Source organism: Phaenicophaeus curvirostris, chromosome 4 (genome assembly GCF_032191515.1).
Source record: "Phaenicophaeus curvirostris isolate KB17595 chromosome 4, BPBGC_Pcur_1.0, whole genome shotgun sequence".
NCBI classification, from domain to species: Eukaryota; Metazoa; Chordata; class Aves; order Cuculiformes; family Cuculidae; genus Phaenicophaeus; species Phaenicophaeus curvirostris.
Window position 1 is genome coordinate 65210872 of NC_091395.1, and position 17357 is coordinate 65228228.

At 40.9% G+C, this 17357-nt stretch overlaps 2 protein-coding genes across 7 annotated transcripts in view; both read right to left on the reverse strand.

Annotated features, from left to right (window-relative positions):
* CRMP1 (collapsin response mediator protein 1) overlaps positions 1-772 on the reverse strand; it is a 50727-nt gene extending 49955 nt beyond the window's left edge. Inside the window, exon 1 of the mRNA XM_069856312.1 lies at positions 215-772. Within this exon, the coding sequence (XP_069712413.1) occupies positions 215-586 (372 nt within the window). The 5' untranslated portion in view covers positions 587-772. The remainder of the gene's footprint in view (positions 1-214) is intronic.
* A 3688-nt stretch (positions 773-4460) lies between these two features.
* The window catches only part of C4H4orf50 (chromosome 4 C4orf50 homolog), an 84674-nt gene continuing 71777 nt past the window's right edge, over positions 4461-17357 (reverse strand). For all 6 annotated transcript variants that reach the window (XM_069856320.1, XM_069856319.1, XM_069856318.1 and 3 more), the window contains one exon: positions 4461-8736. The gene's annotated coding sequence lies outside the window, so the exon portion shown is untranslated. The remainder of the gene's footprint in view (positions 8737-17357) is intronic.

Genomic DNA, 17357 nt, shown 5'->3' on the forward strand with positions numbered 1-17357 from the left:
CGCTTACAAAGGGAAACGATTTCTGGGGGTCGCCCCCGCTAAGCTCAGGCACGCGAGATGGATAGTTTGGGGGCCAACCAGGCTCTTCGTACAGCATCACCGCGCCGGGGAGGAGGTGTCCGCGCCGCGGCTGCCCCGCGGAGGCTCAGCAAAGCGCGGCTCGGCTCCTCTGGGCTCGCCCCCCGTCCCGGACCCCCGCTCCTGTCCCGCTCACCTGCCCATTGTCCTGGCCCTGCAGCAGCTCCTTCCCCACGGGGTATTTGATCTCCACGCCCGGGGTCTTGTCCTCCCGCTCTCCCGGGGAGCTGATGACGGAGCCGGACACCTCGCTGATGTCGCTGGCGGTCTCGCTGTAGTTGTCGCCTCCGTCCAGCATGTCGTGCCGGCTGCCGCTCCGCGGGGTCCGGGACCCCTTCTTCCCCACGCTGTAGGCGTCGAAGTCGATGGTTTTGTTCTCGTAGGCTCCCTCCACGGAGGCGAACATCCCCCCGTATTTCTGCCGCGGTGTCTGGGCTGTCGTACCCGGCCTAGCTAGATACACCGGCAGGTCGTCTTCTTTATTCCAGTTCCTCTTTCTCTCGGCCATTCTCGCTGTTCGGATCCCTCCCTCCCTCTCTCTCTCTGCCTCCCACTTCTCTGCACCTTCTGCTACCGGGATAGGCTGATAGTGACCATAAAAATGAATGGATGGATGCAGCAGTGGCGGAGCTGGGTTGGCTGGTGGGATCTTTCCCTTAGGGAGATGCGAACGTTAACCTCCCTCCCCCCACCCACCCCCGGAAAAAGAAAAAATAAGGAGAAAAAAAAAAAAGGAGAAAGAGAGAGGAAGAAATAAATCCAAGCGGGATTTAAAAATAGCCGTGTTAGTAAAGAGCACGTGAAAATAAAGTACAAAGAGCGGAGAGGAGAGGGTGGCAGAGGCAGGTGATTGGAAAGCCCTTGACGAATAGGAAGAGCAGCAGCAATTCCCAGAGCAAGGACCGCAGTGCACACGCTTCCCCGGTATAAAGAGCGATGCTGGGGGCGGGAGGCGGGGGGGAGGAGGGAGCCCTGTGCGCGCACACACGGCGGGGGCCGGCGGGGCCTTCCCGGGGGGCGCCAGTCACCTGCTGCTACGTGGCTTCGGGAACCGGGGGGTGGGGAGGGGAGGAGAAGGTGAAAAAAAAAAAGCCCCAAATCTCCCGAGCCGGAGGGAGCTTCTCCCGCTGCGGCGGAGCCCGGGTGGGGGCGGGCTGGGGCTGCTCGGCGGGGAGAAAAGGAGGAGGGGTGGCCGGGGGAAGGGGAGGAAGCACAAACGGGCCCCGGGGCAGGGCGACTGGCGGTGTTGTCTCCCACCCCGCAGCGGCAGGTGCCCGGGGGGAGCTCAGCTGCCCCGCTCCCCGCCCCGGGGGCCCCAGCGCCGCCGCGCAGCAGCCGGCCCTGACACGGAAGTGATCGCCGAGCGCCGCCCAGAGCCCGCGGCGCCCCCCGCGGAGCTGTCCCTTCAGCACCACGGGCGGGCGGCGCCGCCAGGGAGGGGCGAACACGGGTTACCCTGCGGCGGGGGGGGCTTCGCTCCACAAATCCAGGGTGGAGGTTCCCCAAAGCAGAAGGGTTGGAGAATGTGTTACCCTCAACTCTCTCCGCAGCCCGCTTCAGAACGTCCATCGTTACGCCTCTACCCGTCTTAGAGTGACTGAGGAGATGGTCCACTGAAAACAAACCAAAAAAACCCAAACACCTTGGGTGCTCCTCCCACGACCATGCCGCCAATTTCATAGAATCATTTAATCACCAGGTTGGAAAAGACCCCCAGGATCATCGAGTCCAACCATTCCTATCAAACACTAAACCATCTCCCTCAGAGCCTCGTCCACCCGTCCCTTAAACACCTCCAGGGAAGGTGAATCAACCACCTCCCTGGGCAGCCTGTTCCAGTGCCCAGTGACCCTTTCCATGAAAATTTTTTTCTTAATGCCCAGCCTGTACCTCCCCTGGCGCAGCTTGAGACAATCCCCCCTCATCCTGTCTCCTGTCACTTGGGAGAAGAGGCCAGCACCCTCCTCTCCACAACTTCCTTTCAGGTAGTTGTAGAGACAGTTTCAGACAATTCTGTTAGGCTTTGAAAACACCAGCTTTGAAAAACACCCACTTACATAAGGGACATTTTCCATTGCTCTGAAATAATGTATTGGAACAAACTGCTCTGAGATAGATTAAATGACTAAGCAAATTGGAAGCAGTGAATCAATCACAAGGCGTGTTTAGTGCTCACATACAACATGGTTATGTCATTTGAATTCTAGACACACAGCACTATTGTCTTTGGCCCACGGACATGACTGGTGATCCCAGCATGAGAAAAATTGCAAGTTATAAATTGATCGGTAAAAGTGGGAGGTTCCTAGGAGTTCATCAGAAGCAAGTCCAGAAAACCATCTTGTTCATTAGCAACTGTCCCAGACAAAACCCATGTAAAAAGCAGTGTTTTAACATACTTGAGCAATGCCAAAACAAACGAAAGGAAAACGTCTTTCTTTTCTGCATTTGTTATAATGCAGTGGTACCTCCTGTCTTGCATGCCCTGGAACACTCTGTGCTGTTTGTGTGAGGAATTAGTCAAAAGTTCACTGATCATTGATTACTAACACATCAATTTTAGTAGTTGCAGTATCATGACTGATATTTCTGAGCATACATTGCCCAGAGTCCCACAATTCAATAAACCTTGCTACCACATTAACACTAATACCATATGGAATTTTCACTGGTGTGTGGAAAACTAAGTATAGCTTGTAGGGCATTGTCTTGCTGCTTCCTTAAATTCTTTTTCTTGTATGTAGACAAATATTGATATTTTGTGTATGTGTGTGTGTGTTCCTAATGGTAACATTGAAATTTATTGATTAAGTTGGAGAAAAAAAATCAATTTGTTCTTCCACATGACACCAAACCCTGATAATTAGTGGAATATGCAGGTGTGTGTTGTGTGACCTGCTTGTCTTCATAAGTACTGGAAAAATTATTGATTTTATGAGTTATTTCTTTCCAATCAAGAGATCAATTTGAACATCTGAAAAAAATTTCTGATGGTATCATAGTACATCCAATATGCTGTACATAGTGCATGCATCTGCTAAAAGAAAAGCATCTTCTATTTAACATCCATAAAGCTAAGAAAAAATGGACTCTGCTTACACTTGGCATATAGTCAGACAACTTTGTTCAGGTTTCTAGAACTGCTGTCTTTTTTAAATAACAAAGAATTATGCTATTTTTTCACTATTCAGCTAGGACATCATCTTACTGCTAACACAAGGAGACCACAAGACTCAGCAAACATGTCAAATGAATGCTTTAAAAAAACAGTATTAAACTTTCAACTTAAAAGTGAGCATAAAATCATCTCAGATGGATATTTTTTCCTATTGCAGCCCTTAGTTTATTAAAAACTATGTTATAAGACAACAGATATATTCTGTTCTTCTGTTCACTAAGAGATAAAATTGCAGTTTTAGGTGCTACAGAAGCAGACCCAGTTACAGCCTGATATGATGTTACCCTGTTAGTTTACCTAAAAACATGCATGCAACTTTGTAAAAATATATTTTTTGTTATATCTTCTGGCAGACACTCGATCTCATCCTGTCTTGACATAGCTTGATAAATAGAGGACAGAATTTGATTGAAAATGCACCCTCTTCCCATAGGACATTTAATCTTTATACTGCTATAGCATCCATAATGAATTCCTTATATTCCAAATAGACTAGATGGGCAACAGCAGAAAACCTAGAGACATGCTTGCTTCAGACAACAAAAACATTCAACAGAAGTCCAACAAAACAGATACCATTTACTGGCTTATATCCAGTTACAGCTAGAACTCTTCTTGGGGCAGTGTGACTATCCTGAGCCAGAACAAGACTTCCGCAGTGCAGGGGCTCAGAGCATATGCAATGTACATATTGCACCTATTTTTGTGCTTTTACAACAGAGTCATCAGGGGAAAAAAGGCATAAGCAGCCCAAAAGGAGTTACCGTGAGAGAAAGACAAGTTTTCTTTTTCGCAGAGGAATGACTTGAGTTTCTAAGTCAGTCAGCCTTCCTCTCTCTGCTCTACATGATTGTTGTATCTCTGGCTGTGGTATCCTCCTCCCCCCACAAAACCCCATCCCATGGACTGGTCATTTGGGCTGTTTGCTGACATGTAGGAGCTGTGGATCCAAAAGCCCACAAGCTGGGGAAGGCTCAGGTTTCCCACTTCCTGAGCAGTGATCCAGCCCATAGTATGCCACTAATTCAGCAAAAGTTGAATGGCAGATCCTCCACCACGAGGACCAAGAGCTTAAGAGTAACAGTCTGGAAGACCAGGTGACCCCTTGCTCAAAATGGAGAATTTCTGGATTGCTATCCAGGGATACCATTGTATTCAGAAGTATATTTCAGAAGCTCCACCACCATTTTAGAGTTTAAAATAATTAAAATTATAAAGTTTTTAATTTAAAATATGCATACATTTAATATACAAAATTATACAAATTATACATTTAACTAACATAGAAAAATACATCTTGTTAACAAGATAAAATGTCAACATATCTTACATAATTTAAGTGAGAGATACAAATCTGTGATAATCATCAAGTAGACTTTGTGACTTCATTACAATTCCGTATCCTCCCTAGTTACACTGAAAATTAATACATATATACAGTTGATATCTATGACAAATGTCTTAAAAGTGGAAATCTTTGCTGAAAAGTTATTCATAAAGTTTTAATGGAACAGACCAAAACAAGAGTGGTCTCTCTCCTACTATTGAAGCTTCTCACTTAGCTCAGACCAGTATGACACCCAGTTACAGGGTGGTCATGGGTCAGAGTTTAAAATTTTTGCATTAATTTACCAACACCCCTCCCTTCACATATTAGCTGGTACATCTGGTTAATAAGTATCACACCAAAAACCCCAGCCATTTTGTGCATTCTTTGGCACCTCTTCAAATGGATCCCCATTTGTGGTGCTAACAATTGCACTTCATGACTTCTGATTACCATCCCACTGTTGGCTGCACAAAAAACTTACATAGCTGCACGGCACTAGAGCTTAAAATGTAAGATCTCCATACATTATTCATCCCAGATTTCTCATTTATTCCTCAGGAGGTGAGGAAATACCTTTGTTTTAGTCAAACAAATGTGTGCAGTAAGTTTTTACTCCTCATTTCATTTACATGGCTTCTTTTTCCAAGACAGAAGTATGATTTATAAACAAACTATAAAAATCTATTCCATGCTGGATCTTGTCTTACATACTGTGAGCCATGTAATGATTTTCTTTGAAGTATTTATATATTCTTTAGAACTTGCTTGTCATCACAGGGAGAAAAATAGAAGACCACAACCGCTCTGATTTTCAAGTCCTCGTTGTTTTGTCTTTTTTTTTGGTAGCTCTGTACCAAGAAACTGCTCTTAATTCCTGAAAGGCAAAATTCCTTCATGAGCTAAAAGCTCATTCAACTTTTCTGAAGATCTGCTAAGGACCATCAGCAAGTATGTGAATTGCCTCATGTATAGGCTTTTTTTTTTTTTTTTTTTTTTTGGCACAAGAGTATTTTTCACCTTTTAACTACATTTTCCCTTTACATTTAAAAGAGGCAAAACCACAATCCAGAGAGTAAAGAAATGTAGTTTTTCAGCATTATTTAGTGAATACAGTGCCGTAACCTCTTACAGGGGAATTCGTGTTTGCATATTCATAGTCCCTTAGCAAGAGTCTAGGTTACACAGAGAAACAATAGTGAAGAAATTTATACCACAGATCCAAATAACTCCAAATCAAGGCAGGTCCCCGCAACTACTTAATATCTTTTCCTGTCCTATGTGCATAGAAAACGTTAAAGCACAATGCCTAAGTATCAATCATGTGTGAGCATTTCTTGAGCCAAGTAGAAGCAAGCATGAAATCTTGGTCCCAGGGAAGCCAGTGGAAATTTCCTAGTCACTTCAATGGTACAAGCATTTTATCCAGCACATTTAAATTTTCTCTATTTATTTTTTTTCTTGCTTTACCTACTTGCAACTTTCCTACTTGTCAAATAATGGTTTATGCATGGATTCCAATGGCAAAATTTAAGTTAGCTATCTTTTTAATGCACATCCTATGTAAGAAACACTATACTCTCTTCCCTAAAATATGTGGAGGAACAGAAATTCCTGTCTATAATCCCATGGCTACTGATTTATAATGCAAATATGTTTGGAGCCAAAGGCACAATATATTTTAAAGGAATTCTGCTAAAGCAAGACAGAGGTTTGAACAAGTTTCTGTAATCCTAAGGTCTGTTCCCCTTCTGCCTCCTTAAGGCACTAAAGGATTTCCAAAGGATTAGTAGCAAAACCCAGCATGCACATGTCCCTCCCCCCTATCCACCCAACAACCCCTGAAATCCTTCATCTGCAAGTGAGAAATACAGGCAGATTTGTGAAACACAAATCAGGGTTTCCACTTTTTAAAAGGCCACGAGGACAAACTTCAGCCACGCCTTAGCAGGAGGTTTATCCTGGGAACTCTGCTGTGTATGTGAAATATTTCCTGGCAATTGTATTATTCTGAATGTAACATGATTATCATGCCAGAGATAATAATTATATTTGCCATCCATAGTGGTGTGAACAGAATTTGGGATTTAAAGGTTGTGTAAGGAGCTGTAGAAATACTGTAAACTGTATTTTCAATATCCTGCAGTGCTCTGTATAGTAGAGTATATGTAAATAAGTCAATTGTCAAAGAAACCATATTTTCCATGTAACACAGCCCATTGTGTCTATTTAGGGTGACAGAAGAAGATTGTATTTACTTCCACAGAACTTAGCAGCATCTTAATTTTGAATGTAAGGAATTTGGTCAAAGCAATATTGTGCATATAAAGCACACAGAACAAAGTGCCCAACTTGGCATTCTGAGAAAGTTTAACACAAAACAAAAACACATCAAATGTCCCCTGGTACATTTACCACAGATAGCACATCAAACAAGTTGACGTCCGCTTAGTGGAAGAAAGATGAACAGGCTGTAACAACTAGACAACACTATTCTTTTCACCATAAGGCAACTGGAAAATAATAGCTAGGCTCTCTGTCTCAGTTAGTAATCTCACATTAAAAATTTTACTGCTTTCTTGTAATGATTTGAGGTAAAGTTGGGATTTTAACTCCCAGTCCTCAGCTACATGAAATGCTATTTATCTATTTAATTATTAAACAGGCTTTTTCCAATATTGGTGAGACAATTTTCGTATTAGAAGGTGGTAAAATTTAAAGGAGATCAATATGGTACAAACCACAGAGAGTGATGTAAGTATGTTCTACATTCCTTATGCTAATCATTTTAAAATTAAAACAAATGGCAGAAAGTCTAATGTTACAAAATGGACATGTTCATTATCAACATTCATAATTTACAGCGGAAGGTAATGCATAAATACTAGGAAAGAGGCATGATGTTTTAGTTCAACACTTAATTCAAAAGTAAGAAATAGAGTTTAATAGCTTGAGTATTGCGGAAATTATGTATGTATTCAGGTGGATAGTATGCAAATGGATAGAAACATACAAATATGTCATTGCTTTATTTTAAGAACTTGTAGTTAAGCCTCAAGTGTTACCATGCCAACGTGTCATCGTGTTGCTAATCATAATCTAGAAATGCACATTACAGTAGTCTGATTTGGGATTCCACAGTTTATTATCCTGCCTCCTTTCAAAATATTTCTGGAATTACTGGGCGACTAAGTATTGCGAAGACAGCACATTCTAGCAGTTAGCTTGACATTTTTTTTTAAAAAAAAGGAAATACAACTTAAGAAACAGTTAGAGAGCAGTACCCACAGCTGCTCCCACTCAGGCATACACAAATATTGCCACTGACTTCAACGGTGCTGTGTGCCTTTAAAGAAGGAATGGGTGTACCCTTACAATCCCTTATGTGCAAGTCTCATGCCTACATTCACATCTCCCTCCCTTCACAAACAAGTACTCAGAGACTAATAGTAGCGGTTATGGATGCAGAACTCTGTGTTGTACACTGATCTTGCAAAATGCGTTTGCACCACATGTACTATTACCAACCAGTGTGCACAAAAACATCCTGTTTCAGGGAAAGCATGTATGAACTCAAATACCTTATCCAAAAATTTAATTCAATGCAGCCTATTCATGTGGTTGAAATAATTGGTCGAGAGTACTAGGACGCAGCGCTTTGATCTTCTGAGTGCCTTTCACTGCACATGAAGTACATTCCCAACTCCTACTTACCTTCATAAAAATGCAGTTCTATTTCATTTTCTAGACAATTTGTACCCCCAAGTACGACATCTTCAGAAATACTAAACGTCCTAACACAGATCAAAGCCTCTTTCAAGAATGCTCAAGGCCATATGAGGCTGAAGATGTTACATACCCACATGAGCAGACCCATGAAGACTGATATCTGCTTAACTTGATAATTTCTATAAAATGCAAATGCTGAGATCCCAAGAAACCAAAACAGGACAAAAACCCAAACCACACATTAAGTTGGCCTGCATAGCCAGCTTCTGCTTCAGGACGCAGCTAAAACATGGTCGATAGCAACTCAGGGCAACTTTTCAGGTTTTCCCGTAAGGAAGCATCTGTGGTCACCACCAGATCAAAGCACCTTTCAGCATTCCTTCAGAGCAGTACTGCTTCTTCTGTGTGACTGATGTATTCTCTCCTGGATAAAAAGAAGGAGAAAAAAAGGAGGAAGGGAGGAAACAAAACTATCAGATAGATATCTGGATTTTCACAATTTAAGGATGTTTGTTATTCATTCAGGGCCGAAATAAAGTGTTTGGAAACAAGTTTGCCTAGGTGCTTCCATAGAAACAGAACATAATGGCAGCGTTAAGAGAACACATTGATTTACTGATTTTAAGATGAAAAGCACATCACATACTTTCCCCTTTTACTACTCCCTGTAAACAAGTTCCTGTTATCCATTTATCAATATGGGAATGAACATTCCCTGCCGTCTTCCCTACACCATTATATAATCCCCTTGGCAGGGATCTGCAAAAGTAGTCTTGTGGATAAAGCTGATCCTAGGGATGACAGCCATCACAAATCTGACCTTCCAAGTAAGTCTTATTTAGATGCCTCTTCCCTGAGCAATATTCCTGATTTGAATTCTCCCTCAGATATTAAGTTTCAAAACCTGCAAAATATTGTATCTGGCTTTTCAATTTCCACTGAGGCTGTCATTATTACTGTTAAATATCACTGTGATGCACTGCCTGAATACCTATCTCTGGCTAAAACTTTATGTCTACTGGAGAAATATACATCTTAGTATATCAGGAGTACAGGAAATGATAATAAATAGAGAATTTAAAAAAATGGCATATTGTAATTTTTATTGTAATAACCAACTGGTGACAGTAATTAACTGTAATTACTAAAACATGTCCTATTCACTAGCATGCCCCCTACAAGAGAAAAATTAAAAACTGTGAAAGAAGAGAGTCTTTATGGTTTGTACATTAGGATGGAAAGGTTTTCCCAAGCATGAAGAACAGAACTTAAAAAAAGTCTTCATAAGGTCCCTACCGATACAAATATACCCCAAGCATTACCTGTGCTTAAGCACAAAGATGCAGCTTCCAACAGTGCATTACAGTGATTAAAAACTAGCTAAGTCTTAATTAATAGTGGACGTAAATGTTTCAGCATGGGTATTTCTGGTACTCAGACATTTTCTGGCCTCCTGTTCTTTGTCAGGGCTAATGCACATGCTTGAGCAACAATGCAGAGGCTGAGCTCATGTTCCTTCACATCACATGCAAGATCAATTTCAGTTACCAACACAAAGAACAGCTAATGCAGAAGGCCCTTTAAACAAAACTGATTTCTTAATGACATTGAAGCCTTAAAGGGAACCTTGCAACTTAAAAGTGGTAAAACTGTGTGCTGCTCTCTAAGTCGCTACTAAATAATTTTCAACATAACAAAGATTGGTGATCCATTTTCATGTACTCACTTGATATTCTCCAATCTTTTACTACCTCTTTGAGCCACCAGCATTTGTTCCACCTATTCCCAATCTTCCCCATCTACCCTTGTTCATCATGTGCTAACTATCAGGAAACTATAAGATCATAGGAAGGAGCCTCAGAAGGTCATTTAGATCAACCCACTCAAAGCAGAGTCAGTTATGAAGTCAGATCAGTTTGCTCAGGGCTTGGTCAAATCTTCAAAATCTCTTGAGATGGAGAATGCACAATCTCTCCAGCAAACTGTCCCATTGCTGGGCTGTCCTCATGTAGAAAATGCTTTTCCTATATCCAGTCTGAACCTCCCTTATTTCAACTTATGCCCACTGTGACATTCCTAAGATCTCTATGGCATCTTCAGAGTCCCTGTTCTCCTTTTTAACCAATGAGTGCATACTTAAGATTTTAAGTTTAATTCCTCCCATAAAGATGAAAAAAAGAAAATGCTATTTTGTTCTGATACTCTGAAAGAAGACATGAAATAAGGTGATACCACTGTAAAAACACATAAAAATAATGTCTGCTAACTTTTCAGGTATCTGAGGTGGATCTAGGTGGTGGACCTTCATGCAGTTCCAACTGCTTCAGTCTGGCTTCTGAATAATCTCAGAATAAATGAATGGGAACATTTCTTCATAATTGTGGAACAAACCACATCAAAGATATGAGGTCACCGGTACACAATGGGTACTCTATACTTTCATCCTGATACACAGGGTGGGTTCATCATATTTCTATTTTTTTTGTGTCATTAGAGGTACTTAAAAGGAAGAAAGTACAGAATTGAAGGAATTAATAGCATTTTTTATATCCAACAAGGACATATATATATATTTGCTGTTGTGAACAAATATTTGAAAAAGATACTATGCAACACCTTAAAGGATTTCTGCTACAAAATATAGAAGAATTACTCCGCTGTATCTGTGTTTTTACCAAGTGTCACATGTTATCCTTTCCTTAGTATTATTGAAGTACCACTGGCTTCTACCACTCTTCTGGAACACAGCAGCACAAATGAAAGAAAACATCAGGCATGAAGACTTGTGCCATTCCTCAATGTTTGATAATGAAATTACAGATATTTCACTTGGTCTAACTAATATAATGATAAGCATCCAGTCATTTTACCATGTCTATTAATTACAGAAAATGAAATATGTCTGTGGCACAACCCCCTCCTTAATAATGATAGGACCTGAGGGAATGGCAGGAATGTGCCAGGAGAGGTCAAGGTTGGACGTTAGGAAAAGGTTCTTCAGGCAGAGGATGGTGGAGCACTGGAACAGGCTCCTCAAGGAAGTAGTTATAGCACCAAGCCTGAGAATATTCAATAAGCATTTGTACAATGTCCTCAGGCACATGGTGTGAATGTTGGAGTTGTCCTATGCAGGGACAGGACTTGGACTTGATGATCCATGTGGGTCCTTTCCAACTCAGGAGGTTCTATCATTCTACCACAAAAAATGATCTACCATAAATTATTTTGTGTGTGTTTCATATTAACTGTTTTAATTTTTTTTTTATTTAGAAAAATTCTGAGTACCTGCAAATATAAAAAATTGCAAAAAAAGAAAGTGATTGCAAGAAAAGGACCTCAAAATAGGAAATACTGCAAAGCTTCATATTTCCATAATACATATGGGATCCCTCAGCGGTTTGGTAAAGGTTTTGCTGTGTAACCAACAGCATATTGATCTTTGCATAAAAACATTTGATTTCTGTGTATGAAAAAAAGAAAATCAAATAGTATTCACTACAGTCTTTTTATTTACAAATTACTGCTTATAAAATTAATTTCTAATTGATGGATTCACACAGAAACTGAACTCAAGAGGTGTGAATCTCGTTAAACTTTGAATATAGAGATACTGATCCCACTTAGAACCAAAGGCCAACAGCGCTTGCCTGTATCTCAGAGGAGAGGGAAGGTTGAACCAACTGCATCCTAGGGCAAAAAACCCCAAACAAGTAACCAATCATGGACGTTGAAAATCATGAATAATTTATATTCTCTTCTGTTGGAAAATTAAATTATGTTATTCTATGTTTTTGTGCTTAATGAGGGTATCACATACTAAACAACGTTACATTTATAGAACTGATTCTATATCATTGCGCTGGCTTGATGCCAGCTTCTTTCTTATGAAACTAATGTAGTAACTCTTGTAAAATGAATCCCTGCAGTGATGAATGAGGTTTGTCTTAGTCATACTCTATGCAATATACATTAATTTTTTTAACATTTGAATCTGCAATACAGTCAATATACAACATGCAAGCACTGCTCCTATTTGATGTTGCAGAACTCTTCAGAAAAATGTCTCACACACTCATTTTCACACTGTTTGGAGAACAATTTAAGAGTCTTAATTAGGGTTAAGTAATCACAGGAGTTGCTAGTGTGAATCTTACAAATGTGCATGGACAGTTGAATTCAGTGCTGTGCTGAGCACCATTCTGGAAGTTTTTTTCTTCTGTTAATGGCCTATCAACATATATGGAAATAATATATTTACTCTGAAAAAATATCTTCGAAAATTATATCCTTGCGATCCTTTGGAGCTTTCAGCTGCAAATGCTTATGGAAGAATACCGATGTCTAACCTCCTGCTCATCAAATATTCCACAACTTTGCAGGCAGGCATCAGCAACATATACACTAATGGGATCAATTGCTAACCCAAAATCTTGAAAACAGCCAAAGCAAGCCAGCTTGCCAAGAAACTTAGGGTGAAACATGTTGATATGAAGCAGTCCAACAATTTAAAATGACAAACTAGGAAACCTCGAAGTCTGATCACAGATTGTTGAGAACACACACACAAAAAAAGAAAAATTAAAAAACCAGCTGGAATCTTAGTTGTTGGTTTGGTTTGTTATTTTGGGGTTTTTTTATAGTAGAGTTCAGCCAGTGCTAGTCCTAATTAAAGAGTGGCCCTGTTCCAATTTAAAATAAGAAACAATTAAACCACCCTTGTATTCAAAGCATATTCCACAGGAACCCATTTGCTTTACTGATTCCATTTGCCTGTACAGGCAACACCCCATTTATATACCCCAGATTCTACTAGCCTTGAAAATCTAAGGGTGCATATTAAATATAAGGTCTTTTTTGTGCCAAGGTAAAATGAGGGCATAAACTTAGTGTTATTTACATCTTTCCCATTAAGACAGTTAAAATGGATTTAAATGAGTTAACTTCATACTACAAAGACAGGAACAGCATGACATGTCCAAATACAAAAGCAGTGTGGTACGTTCTATATAGCAGACATATTGTTTCTGAGAAACACCTCAAAACAATAACGCAACTCAATACAATGAAAAATCAAATTCCAGAAGATTATCTTGTCAAGTCAAAAATGGAGACAATCCCTATCACGTGCATATTTCTCTGAGCTTGGTTAAAGAAGTGGGCATTATTAAAAAATTAACAACTGTAACAGACAGTAGCAACAACCACAAGAAATACTTCACATCTAATATTCTTCACTGTGTGCTTTCGTGCCATAGTACATCTAATTGCAACTGGGACATTCCAGTACTGAATATGCAACAGCCAGGGACACAGCAGTCCCACAGCTCCAGAAAAAATATGCGGTTGAATCATGTTTCACTTGGTTATTTCTGAACCTTTTTGGCTGGTGGGCCACTCCTTTCCCTTACAGTTTCTCCAAGAGGTAGCCCTAATATCAAATCTTAATGATTGATAAAGTTCTGTTGGTAATGTGAAATATCAGTTTCACAGACAAGTTGTAGAACACCACTGAACAGATACATTTGCAATAAGTAACAGCCTCAATCTTGTAAAAACACAGTTAATTTGCTGAGTTTGATTCAACCTCCTTTCAGCAAGTCATTGCAAACTGGAGCAACAGACTGTAAGGGGAAAGCCTGTGGCTTAGAGCAGCGCCCCGGTCTGCAGGGAATGCTGGGGAAGCCAAGGTACATACAACCATGAAAATCTGAAAGACCTGCTGTCATAGAAGAGAACAAATTGTGAGCAGGATCCTTGAAAGTAGAGGCCTTTTGAGCCCTTCAGTCTCTGAAGCATTCTGTCTCTTTACCAGATGATATTCCCAGGCACTCCTGTTCACATTTCCATGGGTAAAGGCTGCCCAGAAGACCAACGTCTGCATCCATCTCAGCCACAGCAACCTTTGGACCAAAGGGTCTTTGTCCTGGGAAAAGCAGCAACGCCTGCAAATGTGGACCTGCCCTTTGTCCTTCAGGAGTTGTAATGATCTGAAAAGCACTATAAATGTCCTACAGAAAACCATCAATTTAAATTATTTGACTCAGGGAGAGCCACAGGCATTTTTTTAAAAAAAGTCAAGGTCATTAAGAATAGCTCACTCAATATAAGACAAGGTTTTATGACTCATTGGAGACTGGGAAAATCAGCAGCAACACTGCATATTTAAAGTATAATGTTTAGTCACCAAAGACACTTCCAGAGTTATTGCCTCCTCCTCAGACACATTTTTTTAATTGCAGCAACTGAGCTGCAGCAGTAACAAAGAAATATCTTCCCCATAAATGCACAGTCAGACAAGTAACTGATCAGCAGGTTTGCCTTTATGCTGTCAGCCTAAGAAAAATGGGCAAGAGAATTCACATTTCAGCAAAGCATTTTTGCATCCTAGTACCCTTCCAACCATGCAGGGAAAAATTATGTACGAGCATCCAGTACAGATTAGGTAGCATCTGAGGAAGAGGCTTTCTAGATGCTCTGCATCCCATAGCAAAAGCTTAGGAACACAGGATCACTCAAGTATCTGAACTTTTCTAGTTTGCTTTGTTTCCCTTGCCTAATCTTTACAAACACCTCTGACAATCCAGAATAACTGCTAGAGTAGGTTAGATTTATTTTTTCGTCAAGTTGTAATAAAAGCAGTATGACTACAAGTCTTCTAGCAAATTGTAGGCTTTCTGTGGTTACTTCCTCACCGAATTCCCAGCTCAATCTACAGCAGAGTTGCATGGCCACCTGCACAGCCCTGCCTGCCAGAGACAGGGGATGCACAGCGTTTGTGGGAGCACTAGGGGCGTGATATACTTAAGCAGCCACAGCAGAGCCAGGTAGTCCACTCATCAGCTGGAAAGCCTCCAGAACAACAGTGAATTTTGCTCAGAGGTATCAGTCGGAAGTCTCTGGAGTTTAATAAGTGCAACACATTGCTACTGCAACATATTTTAACATACCACTAACAGCAAAAGTCTAAATGGTTTTATCCCAAATCTAAGTACTTTAAAATTACTAGTAGAAGAAAAACATTTGCTATTCCTATCGATATTTACAGAGGCAAAGCAAATTTCCTTGGTCCAGCTTTACCCCTTGGTGGAGGGTTCAGCATACAGCATATGACCTACATAGCAGAAAGTCAGACTTCGTTATAATCCTGTCCCCCTGAGCACTGAAAAATTTGGAAATCAGAAAAGATGAACACAGTGGCCCAGATTCTCTCTGTCATTTGGGCAGTTTTACATTTTGTCATTGGTCCACGTTCGCCCTGTAGGGGCCATAGTCATGACAGTGAGCCTCAAGGCCTGTTGTATTAACATCTTCCTGCTCTATGGCTAGAAAAAGCAAGAGTAATCTCGCATTTCAGGGACCACTAGCTGCTGAAATGTCACTTTAGCTATAGGTTATAAGTGTAAATTACAGTAAACTTTAGCTGCTATAACTTAGATTGGAAATATCTGTATTGTTTTTTAAGTGCATGCTTGGGACACACGTGCCAGGACAATTCTCATGTCCACACTGTTTGGACCAACATCTCTAGTCAGACACAGACCTCAAGGTCAATCATAAAGCAAGCATAAGAAAATGTGCAGGGTGCCAACATGTATTTCATTTGCCTTGCAAGTGCCATCATATTAGCCGCTATGCCAGTCAAGAGCCTTCCTAGAATAAGCACATGCACCAATACCGTTAGACAGCTGGGATTTGTAGGCCATCTGCCTATAGGCAGCCTAGTGCAAAGTGAAGAGCTGCAGCTGACCCACATCCCAACTACAGAGATAGTAGGAGGTGTAAATATCTCTTTGTCCTCTCTTCTGCCTCATTGAACTTTACACCCATTATATCTAAAGCAAGGGGATTCAGGACCTCCAGGATCAGGTGCTGACATGTTAAGAGTTTCTGCAAGGGATTACTAAAAGTGATCAGAAACATTTTGCAGGGAACATTTGATTTTGATGAGGCTGCAGGAATCACGCCTGATTTCCTGCCAGGTCCTCTTCCCTGTTCTGCAACAGTACTCCTTGCAAGTTGACAGAGAGTGGGAGTTTGAAAGAAGTTATTGCTCCAGGATTGTCTCAGAGATTGCGGAGCAACTAAGCTGCTGGCTCCTCTACAGATCTCATTAGGCAGGATGCCAAGAAACTCAGAGCAGAGTATCCCTGCTTATAAACTCCAAGCCTGCCAGCTCTCTGTTAGCCCACCAAGCTGAAAGATAACAAGCACGAGTCTGGAAGTTCTGGAAATGTGGAAGTCCTTGGCATCCCAGGCAGCCAGAGGATCCAGACAGACTGCCTTGAGATGGGGGCCCCAGAGCTTCTGATACCTCTTGTTTCAGGCACCATTAACTTTAGACTAGATGATCATTGCAGGTCCCTTCCAACTGAAAATATTCTATTCTATTCTATTCTATTCTATTCTATTCTATTCTATTCTATTCTATTCTATTCTATTCTATTCTATTCTATTCTATTCTATTCTATAAATAAATTAAACAAATCTATCAAAACCCTCTGCAAAAATGGCATAATCGTTTTCCATGTTTCACCACTTAAATAATGGGCTGTTATGGCTGGTGTGCAACACATCCTTGTGGTCCCATTCCCTAAACATATCGATCGTACCATTACTCAGTAGATTGAGCTTTCATCACGTGTTGCCTCTTCATGCTCCCTGTTTATCCCAGGTATTCATGTTCTTCCTATTTTATTTCCAAAACAAGCCCTTTAGGGAATAACATTTTGTGGGTGTTTTCCCCTTTAATCACACCTGTCTAGCCATACAACTCCAGAGAAAGCAAGCAGAACACAATGAAACTAAAAAAGACACTAATTTCATATCTTCAACTTGGCTAAGATGAACAGGATTTATTTTTCTCAAACTCCTATTAGCACAAAGCTCTATATGCAGGTCAGCAGGCTTATGTAACAGTGATGCATCTGGCTCTCTGTCCCAAATAAGTAAGACAGAACATGCTGTGACTGCTACATAACCTTGTGCACTGTTCATTAGAACTCCATCTTTTTTTCCCACTGCAGTCTCAGCCTTCAGTTTTCTAGA